Source organism: Benincasa hispida, chromosome 5 (genome assembly GCF_027475165.1).
Source record: "Benincasa hispida cultivar pf3 chromosome 5, pf3_genome.v1.1, whole genome shotgun sequence".
Lineage (NCBI taxonomy): Eukaryota > Viridiplantae > Streptophyta > Magnoliopsida > Cucurbitales > Cucurbitaceae > Benincasa > Benincasa hispida.
In genome coordinates, this window is record NC_143482.1 from 39,686,901 (window position 1) to 39,698,114 (window position 11,214).

Sequence of the window (11,214 nt, forward strand, 5' to 3'; positions counted from 1 at the left end):
CAACAAAGACCATGCTTTGGATTCTCACTCCGAGAATACTAAGGGCTCTAAGTGGTGTTGTTGTCCCCACTCCTGCTTGCTCGTGCTTGTTCGTGTTGTTGCCGTTCGTGTAGATGATCGTGCTGCCGTAGCCAACTATTTTGCTGGGTGATACAGTTCGTAGAGGTTCTTTCAGTGAGTTGAGTTCAAAATTGAAGAGAGTCTTCAACTGGTATGTGAACTCAATCCCTTGTATTTTATTTATTAAAGCATGCCATTAATTAGTGTAAATTGCATAACTCTCTGTTAGAATGTATGTGTTGTATTTCGGTCACAATGAAATCGAAAAGATTCGAACACGCTCATGGATGCTCTTTGTTAAGAGTTCCTTCACATGTAACATCAAAGAAGAATCAAGGGACAGGGGAACTAAGAAGGGGAGTAAGAGGGCATGTGTTTTTAGATAAATAAAGGTCAAACAATTAATATGAATATAACAAAATCAATTACAATAGGAGAATCAAGGTTCGGGGGAACTAAGAGGGGGAGTAAGAGGGTACTGAAGAAGAGAAAGGAGAAAAAAAAAGAGAAAAAATAGAGAAGTGTTAGGTTACGGATTGAAGTAAAGGAGATAGAGGAAATGGAAGGGGAGATGATGAGATGTAGATAACCAGTACATGTATTTTTTTAAATTTTTATTGAAAAGTAAGAGTATTAATGCAACTTTTGATAATTGAGAGGTATTAACTATTTTTGTTTATATACTAACATTAAGGATATTTTCGAACTTTTCTTTTTTAAGTTTATAGGTACTTTTGAAACTTCGGAGGTATTTCTGAAACAAAGTAATAATAGTTTCCATTCAAAACTAACCGTACGAGTATTTTTGAACACTTTTTAAAAGTTTAAGAGTATTTGTGAAATTTTTGAAAGTTTAGAAGTATTTTTGACACAAGATACGAAGTTGAAGGACATTTTTAAAAATTTATCCTACATATATAAAGTAGCAAATACATATAATAGATTAAACGTGTAAAATCTCCACCCCAAACTATCATATTCAATTATAATTTTTGTGGTGGATATATCTCCACCTTCTTTAAAGATGATAGATATAAACATATTTCAAAATGAATAACTTAACATAAAGTTTCTATGGTTGACCCTGGTTTGATTCTCTCACTTCCATATATTATTATTCTATATAAAAAATATAAACGTCATATATTTTATAATATTACCTTCATTAATGTCTCAGAGCTATTATTAAAATAGAAATTTATTATTTTTTTTTTGGAAGAATGTTAAAATTTGAACAATGATATAAAATGTTAGTTCCACAATTTGCATCCTAAAAATGGACAGCAATATTTAAAAACAAACATATATGAATTCTAAAAATAAATATACTGTGTATTATGGAAACATTTTAATTCCCTTTTATGTAACCATTATATTACTTAAAGAAAAAAAAGAAAAACTTTTCAAGATTTTCAGTGAGGACTGAGAGTCTTGATGACAGACAGCTCTCTCTGGCTTCTCCTTCGCTTTCAGAGTGAAGCCGGCGAAACTCAGATCTGAATCCACCTTCAAGATCTGAAACTCCACCGTATCCTCCGCTTCCTAAGGAGCTTTCACATACTGTAAGCTTCTAATCTTCCTAAACTTTTACCTCATTTCTCCTTTTTCATTCACTTTTTCTGTTCTAATTTGCATTTCTTTGACTTTGATTGTGTGAAATTTGCAGCGTTTATGATATTTTATGCCTCTATCTTGAAACCCATTTGATTTTTTATGCTAATAGTGTGTGTGTTTTGGTTTTCGGGAAAATTTTTGAGTCGGTTGTCTTAGCTTTGAAGTTACTTGCGACAGGATTTTTTTCCTTGTTTTCGATTGTATTCTTATTCGATTTTTCGAGAATTGATTTTGGTGTGAACGTTGGAACTTTACTCTTTCTTTTTGGGGTGTTCTTGATTTACTTAACTTTTAATTCCGTTTGCTATTTTCTTTTGTTGTACATATATATATGTTTGTGTGTAGGTTTTCTTCTATCTTTTACTAATCCCTTATTTGTTTTCTAATTTATTGCTACTTTAATCGAAAGGAAATGGGGTTTTGAAAAAGAATTACTATGATTGTTGAATACTAACGAGTAACTCCTGAGCCAAGTCAATCAGATTCCGTATGCAAATCAGTTAATTAGCCGTTCAGTCTTTTAGCATTTAATTGATTTTGATCATTTAATATCAACTTTGAAATGGGTAATGAAAATTTGGCTCAATTTATTAAGTTGCCTGAAGTGGTTTCTACTTTAGTGGGGTGGTATTGTTTCTCAAAATTCGTTGGTTCTTTCCAGTTAAATGACGATCTTGTGAATTTGCCTTGTTGGTCCAAAAATCTTGAATTTTGAGAGCATTTGGCAATGCTTAGAGACAAAATGGCATCTTGCAAGACGCTGAAATATTTTTAGCAAGTTTGACTGTACTGAGTTTTTTTGTAAAGTAGCTAAGACGTAGTAGCTTCTGAGAATTTATGATTACTACTTTTCAACGTGCGAGTCATTTCACTTCAGACAAGTATGTCGGTGAAACTGTCCATGTTGGTGCATTAGTGAAAACATCTACTTGGAAATAGTGTTACCAATTGTTGATTAAGAAGTGTGACTTTGCAGGTTCCCTGCTATCACAAAACCATGTCAAGGAGGCCAGTAAATCCTTCCCGACGCCTTGTTGATGGTGGGAGTCTTCCATTTGTTGGAACAATACATTCGAAGACACGGTCATCACCTTTGCTAACCATAGGGCTTGTTGTGGTACTTTTCATTACTCCTCTCCTTGCTTTTCAAACAAACAAAGAAGAATACTGCTTCTTTCCTTTTTTTGGCATAGTTTTTTCTTTTTTTGGGGGGGAGGGGAGGTCAAGTGAGGATCAAATGACTGAATAAATATTACATCCTCAACTCTTGGAAACAAGTATTATTAGGCACTAATTTTAATTTCTATGGTTAAAAATTTCAGGGTACTATTCTTCTTATTGGATTTTGTTATCATCAATCAGGTCTTTATTTTATCTCTTATCTTGACTTTTTATTAGTTAAATCTCTCTCTCTCTTGCTCACTCCACAGCCACGGTCATCATCAATGTGTTTGTTTATCTGTTTTAGGATGTTGTCTCTCCATCCACTTTAAGTGAATTTTATGTTCACAATCACTGAAGTTTGAATCCTTTCTGAAGTTTTCATCACTATGCCTACCTATGTTACATTTTCGCATGTATCTTCCACTCATTAACAACTATTCTTTTTGGGGCACAACACAAACTTTATTCCTTGTTTAATACTGTGACTTCCATGTAATTCACTACTCCATGTTTCAGTTTATAGCTTTCAGTATTGCAACACATGGATGGCTGCTCGTCCTTATATTCTCCTCATTCTATTTTGGTCACTGTCTGCTGTAAATGTTCTCTCCATTGACTAACTACTGTCTGAGAACTAATTTGGCCAAGCTATTCTATTGAGATATCCAGTCACTAACCTTTTTTTTCTTCTTTAACAAAAAGCAAAAAGAAGAAGAAAAAGGTAAAAGGAATAGGAAAGATATTTAGTCAGACAGTCCCTGATTTGGTTAAGTAGAAATGTGCACCTTAGGCGTAGTAGTCTGACTGCCACTTTAGAACTTGCCCTACTGCACTTTTGCCTTATTTCTGGCTCATATTCTACCCTCTCTTTAAATTTGAGTATGGATGGTAATATTGAAGAAACAGTTTCTTTTTTATAAACTCTGTCCGTAATTTATCATTAAGACTGGCTCTAGCTGCACTTATACAAATTATAATGGACATCTCCTGCTAGTAGAACTTTGTAAAACTGGTAGCAGAGATGTAAGAAAAAGAGTAGAGTAAGGGCATAATATTTACTGTAAACAGATCTGTCAACTAGGCTGATATTCTTTTGTTAATTTTTGTTGATGTTGATTATTGAAAATTGTGCCGCCACTGATGGCTTGTGAATCTATGATGCTCCCTCTTTGCTTAATGTAATTACTGTATTTGTTTCCTTATTCGTTGTCAATTTGCATCACAGGTGGATCAAGAAGCAATATTGAGGCTGTGAGTAAAGTCGAAGGTGAATATATATTACTTTTTATTTATTCTCGAGTAGAAGTTTAGTTTCATCAGAATTTCTATAAATGGAGGTACTATAATTTGTTATTATTTTTCTACTTCCTTTTCCTTTGGGCGTTGAACTAGTCAACATGATCTGACCACTAGATATTGAGACTTTATGACTTCACATCACTGAAGTTTGAATCCTTTCTGAAGTTTTCATCACTATGCCTACCTATGTTACATTTTCGCATGTATCTTCCACTCATTAACAACTATTCTTTTTGGGGCACAACACAAACTTTATTCCTTGTTTAATACTGTGACTTCCATGTAATTCACTACTCCATGTTTCAGTTTATAGCTTTCAGTATTGCAACACATGGATGGCTGCTCGTCCTTATATTCTCCTCATTCTATTTTGGTCACTGTCTGCTGTAAATGTTCTCTCCATTGACTAACTACTGTCTGAGAACTAATTTGGCCAAGCTATTCTATTGAGATATCCAGTCACTAACCTTTTTTTTCTTCTTTAACAAAAAGCAAAAAGAAGAAGAAAAAGGTAAAAGGAATAGGAAAGATATTTAGTCAGACAGTCCCTGATTTGGTTAAGTAGAAATGTGCACCTTAGGCGTAGTAGTCTGACTGCCACTTTAGAACTTGCCCTACTGCACTTTTGCCTTATTTCTGGCTCATATTCTACCCTCTCTTTAAATTTGAGTATGGATGGTAATATTGAAGAAACAGTTTCTTTTTTATAAACTCTGTCCGTAATTTATCATTAAGACTGGCTCTAGCTGCACTTATACAAATTATAATGGACATCTCCTGCTAGTAGAACTTTGTAAAACTGGTAGCAGAGATGTAAGAAAAAGAGTAGAGTAAGGGCATAATATTTACTGTAAACAGATCTGTCAACTAGGCTGATATTCTTTTGTTAATTTTTGTTGATGTTGATTATTGAAAATTGTGCCGCCACTGATGGCTTGTGAATCTATGATGCTCCCTCTTTGCTTAATGTAATTACTGTATTTGTTTCCTTATTCGTTGTCAATTTGCATCACAGGTGGATCAAGAAGCAATATTGAGGCTGTGAGTAAAGTCGAAGGTGAATATATATTACTTTTTATTTATTCTCGAGTAGAAGTTTAGTTTCATCAGAATTTCTATAAATGGAGGTACTATAATTTGTTATTATTTTTCTACTTCCTTTTCCTTTGGGCGTTGAACTAGTCAACATGATCTGACCACTAGATATTGAGACTTTATGACTTCACATTGTCTATCATTATCTGCATGCATTCTTCTTTTAGAAAAGGATACACAACTTTTCATTAAGGGAATGAAAAGATATCTGCATGCACTCTAAAGTGTTAATATATTACATGTGGTTGATAAATGGCAGGATGATCCCAGGGTTGGGTTTAATGGGTAAAAATTTACTTAATTGTCCAAATGGTTATTAGAACACAGTGCCTTCGCAAGAACTTGTTTCAGTTGCATATCATAAGGAATTCGAACAACTGCTTCAAATACAGTATCAGGAAGTACCGCTTGTGGAACCTCGATATCCACGGGCTTATTAGCTAAATGGCAGTTGGCGCAGACAATACGGCCGGTTGCTTCTCGTGGATTTTCATAACCCTGTTGTGCAAAAATGGGATAGGCTGATCTTTGAATAGGAAAAAGAGTGGATCTGCAGGATCCCAAATGAATTGGCTTATTCGAAAAAAGCCTTGTTCTTTGGAAGATCTATCTCGTGTCTGGTACTGCACGGTTCCACTCTGCAAGAACTCCGAATCATTCTCTTGAAGCTCATCCTCTTCATCATAAATGATCCGCTTGCCCCGAAATGACCTAGCCCAATAGGGAAATCCCAATTCATTGGGCCTTTCGATTTCATCTGAAACCGTGGCACACATCTAGGTTACAATCCCCTAATAAAGATTCAAGACGAACGAAAGGACAAAAAAATGAAAATGATTTTTGTTTTTTAACAGTTTGGGGAATGGAAGCTGAACTGCCTTTTGGTTCTCCCCGAAGACAACATTCGTTTTTTGAACCCATTTTCATAAAAGAACTCGAAAAAAAAATGAAAAAAAAAATGAAAAACTGGAAAAAGAAGCGGTTTCAAATTATAAGACTTTTAAAAGTAAAAGAAAGAACAAACTTGTTTATAAATGCACTGGGTCTTAAATCATCAATTGACCCAAAAGCTTAAGCTGATAGGTGAAGATAAATTTAATTATATATCATCTAACATTCCCCCTCATTTGTGGACTTAAAATATGAAGAAGACCAAAACAAGTGGAAATAATATTAATTGGGAAGGAAACAACACTCCAAGGGTTTGAACACAGGACCTCCCTGGATCACCTGCTTTGATACCATCTTTGATAGTATGGGATTCCATCTCAAAACCAATTGGCTATGGGAGGAGTAGCTCATCTATTTCTAGGTGTGTGAGATCCTTTGATTTTTTCAATGTAGGATTCTCAACATGCCCTCGCAAGATGATGTCTCTTTTGGGTTCACCATTCTTGATTAGATCTCAATTTCTTTTATCGAACCGAAGTTTGGGCTTTATGGGCTCTAATACCATCTTAAATTTGAGTAGTTTAAATTATTTTGTCTTCCAATGAATAATTGTTGGATACATAGCCTTCTTATATAGGAGAAAGGCTCAATACATAAAAGGAAAGAATTACATTGAGATCAAATAAATTTTTTTTGTGATTTTACATCTACTCATCTTATTCACAACCTACAGGGCTCTCTTTCTCTCTCACGCGTACACACACATTCACACACATTTTGACACCCTCTGGCCTTTTACGCTATCATTGTAGCTCCCTCTGTCTGTCTTTTCGCTTCTCCCTATGTTATTCCCTCGATTTTGATCTTGCTATTTCCTTTTTCCAGCCCAGCCTGTGATTGTCGTATTTAACTTTAACTCTTTCACCTGGATCATCCTGACTCCTTCTGTCTATCTCATGTCTGTATGTTTTCCTCTCTTTTGGTTATTGCCATGCCCACTGGCCAGCACAGTTGCTTCCTTTTTGTTAATTTATTTCTTTTGATGTTAATACATGTGCATTGAGGCTCATGCTTTGTTACGGAGAGCTATTCAATCTTAGTGTGCCATATGCGTTAAAAACAGTCGAAGAGAATTAATGATTGATTTATCGATTTATTTTTGTAAATCATTACCAACTATAGTAATTGTAAAAGACAATATTTTTCAATCAAGTACCATAGGCGTTAACATCATATATCATATTTGAAGATCTCAAGCATATATATCACATTTGCAGGTAGTACATCGTGCACAGCAGAAGTCCAACGAGCAATTCCCATTCTAAAGAAAGCATATGGAGATAGCATGCATAAAGTATTGCATCTAGGCCCTGATACTTGTTCAGTGGTGTCGAAATTGTTAAAAGAAGAGGATACAGAAGCATGGGGTGTGGAGCCCTATGACTTAGATGATGCTGATGCCAGTTGCAAAAGCCTCGTGCGGAAGGGCATCGTGCGTGCTGCCGATATTAAGTTTCCCCTACCATATAGAGCAAAGTCGTTCTCTCTGGTCATTGTTTCGGATGCATTGGATTACTTATCTCCCAGATACCTTAACAAAACTCTTCCAGAACTGGCAAGGGTCTCTGTTGATGGTGTTGTTATATTCGCCGGTAAACCACTTTTCAAGAGCTACCATTTGAAATTATAAACTTAAATGGGGGAACTGTAACACATTTGTTCCTGCATATTGTTTTAAGCGTCTAGAAGGATAGCACAAGTTGCATTTCCTCTGGTTTTCATTTATTCACTTCATAATCCTATCTGTCTTTCACTTTTGTGATAGCATTGCATAATAAGTAATAACTCGCTGAAGTCAGTTGTTTTAATAGTCATTCATAGTTCTTTTCTCAATCATTGTATAGTGGTCTGTGATCTTCTTCATTCTTTGTATATTCTGATATAAAGACCCAATTGGTTTCTCAAAGTTCTCACTCTTCAGCCCGCCCTCATAGTCTGTGGGGGCTCCTAAAGAATGTTTTGAGTTACAATCTTGCAACTCCTAGTACATGTGTTGATTTTGATGGCTAGGAATTCAACATTATTTAATAGAGCTCTTATTTCAATAGTCCCGTTTGTCTTGAATGATTGTATTAACTAACGGTTCTCTCCTAAGTTCTAATGACAGAGAGACGTTCTGATTGTTCCTACCATTTTTTGGTCTTAATTCATCTAATTATTTTGATTAGTCTTGATTGATTTATTTTATTTTATTTTCTCTCCTTTCAATGTTGTTTCAATCAGGCTATCCAGGTCGGCAAAGGGCTAAGGATTCAGAACTTCCCAAATTTGGACGTCCAGTAAGTACCTTCTTTTATGCTAGAAAGTTAGCTAGCAATAACATTAATTGAATTGCAAGAGACTGGATGAATGGATAGCTTTCTAGAATTTAGTTATAGCTTGGAAACAATCTTTGAGTAGTTTGATGCCTGGAACTTCAGACTGGCCACAAATTATAATCGATCTGGGCTTCTTTTGTGTCAGTCTTGTAGTGGATTTACAATTAGAACCATCAAACATTGTGAACATACAGCGTTCTATGGATGAGAATTCACTTTGTAGCATCAGTGTCTAAAATTCTGTTACTCTTAGCATACACTGTTGAATGTGATCCTGGTAGGAACTCGTAATTACGAACTTGCAAGATAAGTCTATAAAAGAATTGATTCATTGCTTCCTTTCTTATTGTTTGCTGAGCTTATTTTCCAAGTAGTGTAAAACCCTCGAGCTGAGATAGATAACAGTGAAATATATATTTGCTTCTCGTGAAGGCGAAATTGCGAAGCTCGTCTTGGTGGATAAGGTATTTTGTTCAGACAAGTTTAGAAGAGAATGAAGCAGTAATAAAGAAGTTTGATCAAGCTGCAACTAAAAGGTCCTACAGGCCAGCTTGCCAGGTTTTCCACCTCAAATCCTACTCTTGAGAATCTCAAAGCTTAAAACTGTACTTTCTGTAAACTTATTTTTCAAGCCTGTTTTGTTTTTGCACAAAGTGCTTAGTTGTCTTTTCTTTTTTCTTTTTCCCTTTCTTTTTTTCTTAGAAGATGCATGAAAACTGAAGAGCTATATTATATGTTCAAATAATTGTCATATATTAGCTCCCTAATTTATATGCCATTCTCAGTTAAGCAAATTGCTATAGGTTTTAGAATAGGCATCTCTCAAATGTTGCACTTGTTTGTATCTTAATGGTGATTTTTTTCAGTGGCTAAAATGATTAATTTGCATGATCCATTTGGATTTTATTTATGATTTAGAAAATACGATGATAAAGTCAGATTTTGGTTAGAATTGATACATTTTTAGAAAATTTATCGGTACCTAATATTTGATTTTGGATATGAAATTAGTTGACTTAACTACTAAACTAATGTTCATGTTGACAATTATGGCGACATTGTTGGGGTGTTCATTATTTTATTTTATTTTTTTTTTTTTGGATTTTGGGAGATTTTAATGGGCCACATAGAAATTAGTAAGTAAATGTAACAAAATCCTGATAAAGATTAAAGTTGCAATAATTTATCAAAACCCAAAGTCCAACTCAATGAATTGGAAGTTTGTATATTATTGTTAACATTGTTATAGACAATTGTGACATATATTGATCCTTGAACAACTCAATATCTTACTTAATTTGTCTGTGTTCTAGCTTATACTCGGTATTAATTTTTTTTTTCTTTTTCGAAATGTTGATATTTTCATGGATTCTCCATCGATATTTTCACGTTTTCATGGATTCTACATGGACATGAAATCAATATTTCCATTATATCGTAGAAAAAGAAAAATTTTCACAAATAGTAAAAATATCAAATTATTTATAGAAATAAAAAAAAATACTAATAGACACCGATAGATCTATCGACGTCTATTAGTTTTTATCACTGATAGAGACTAATAAATTTCTATCGATTTCTATCAGTCTCTATCAAAGAATTAAAACTTTGCTTATTTTTCTATTTTTGAAAATTCCTTATAGAAAAATCCACAAAACACAAAAAATAATCATCAAAATGACATTAATATAAACATAATATAAATAATAGACATATTAGCTCGTTTGAAAAAAAAAAAAATGTTTATTTATGATTTCAATTTATTTTTTGAATTTGTTGTTTTTACAATTTTTTCAGAAATATCCATTGAAACCGATATTTTATGATATTTTTATCGAAATTTTTATGAAATTAAGACCTTAATATTTCTGTTGACATTGATATTTTAAACCTGAAAATGACCAGTGCAGTAAAAGTCCCATTATCCCTTTTAAGAGAGTAATTCTCTAAATAGCTATTAGCTTGAACAAAAGCAAATAAGAGCTTGTTGAGAAAATATATTGAGTCAGTATCCAAAGGGAATAATATAAATATACATCACAAAATTAAGCGGTTTATTATTTGACCATTTGAAATTTGCAATGAATGAACCCTCTACAAATGGTATCATATCGTCTATTTCAATCATTAGTTTTGATGACTTTACTTTTAGTTCTATTAAAAGATCTCATACCAAGAAGATATGTTCAACTATAAATCGATATATCTAGCTTTTGTCCAAGCTTTAATCTATCTCTACCGTAAAAAGGTTTTTTGAGGGTCATAAATAATTCTTTGTCCGACCCTGATGATATATTCTATTGTCATCACTAAATTAGGAGTATAACTTTGGTATACTACTTATTTGGAACAATAGGTGTAACACCCTACACATTTTTTTTAGTAATAATGTTATTTCAGTAACTTTATTATTTGGAATTTCAGTAATTATTATTAGTTGGAGGGCATTTTTGGAATTTTGTAAGTGCGAGATTTTAATTGTTGGCATGAAATTATACAATTTGAAATTCAAATTTAAAATTAATGGCAGGAATTAATTTTCTTTTGAAACGGAAAGGAATTTAATAGTATAAAACGGAAAGGAACTAAATGTAATTATATTTACTTCCTTTTTGTTTTTTTATTATTATTATTGTTTTTTAAGAAAGTCAAATCCCCACCCCCTTTTCTTCCTCACGTTCGTGAGCTCGTCCGACGCCACCCAAAGTCGCCA

The 11,214-nt window shown here is 33.5% G+C and overlaps 1 protein-coding gene across 3 annotated transcripts; it reads left to right on the forward strand.

Annotated features, from left to right (window-relative positions):
- Nucleotides 1–1,274: 1,274 nt before the first annotated feature.
- LOC120078497 (putative pectin methylesterase CGR3) lies at nucleotides 1,275–9,394 on the forward strand. Of its 3 annotated transcripts, XM_090313810.1 has the most exons (8): nucleotides 1,275–1,622; nucleotides 2,651–2,791; nucleotides 2,997–3,036; nucleotides 4,064–4,105; nucleotides 5,153–5,194; nucleotides 7,401–7,775; nucleotides 8,407–8,462; nucleotides 8,934–9,394. In XM_090313810.1, exons 2-8 carry the CDS (start codon nucleotides 2,672–2,674, stop codon nucleotides 9,084–9,086), a joined length of 828 nt encoding a protein of 275 aa, XP_090169936.1. In that variant the 5' UTR covers nucleotides 1,275–1,622; nucleotides 2,651–2,671; the 3' UTR covers nucleotides 9,087–9,394. The 3 variants fall into 3 exon arrangements, with proteins under 3 accessions (XP_090169936.1, XP_090169937.1, XP_038888696.1); XM_090313811.1 differs by lacking the exon at nucleotides 5,153–5,194 and having other exon boundaries at nucleotides 1,406–1,622; XM_039032768.2 differs by lacking the exon at nucleotides 4,064–4,105 and having other exon boundaries at nucleotides 1,406–1,622.
- The last annotated feature ends 1,820 nt before the right edge of the window (nucleotides 9,395–11,214 follow it).

Excerpts from the sequence above, each read along its gene's own strand:
- LOC120078497 (XM_090313810.1), top strand. The coding sequence starts at position 2,672 with ATGTCAAGGAGGCCAGTAAATCCTTCCCGACGCCTTGTTGATGGTGGG. Across the intron at positions 2,792-2,996 it reads TAACCATAGGGCTTGTTGTG|GGTACTATTCTTCTTATTGG; the intron begins GTACTTTTCATT and ends TAAAAATTTCAG. Across the intron at positions 8,463-8,933 it reads TTCCCAAATTTGGACGTCCA|GCGAAATTGCGAAGCTCGTC; the intron begins GTAAGTACCTTC and ends CTTCTCGTGAAG.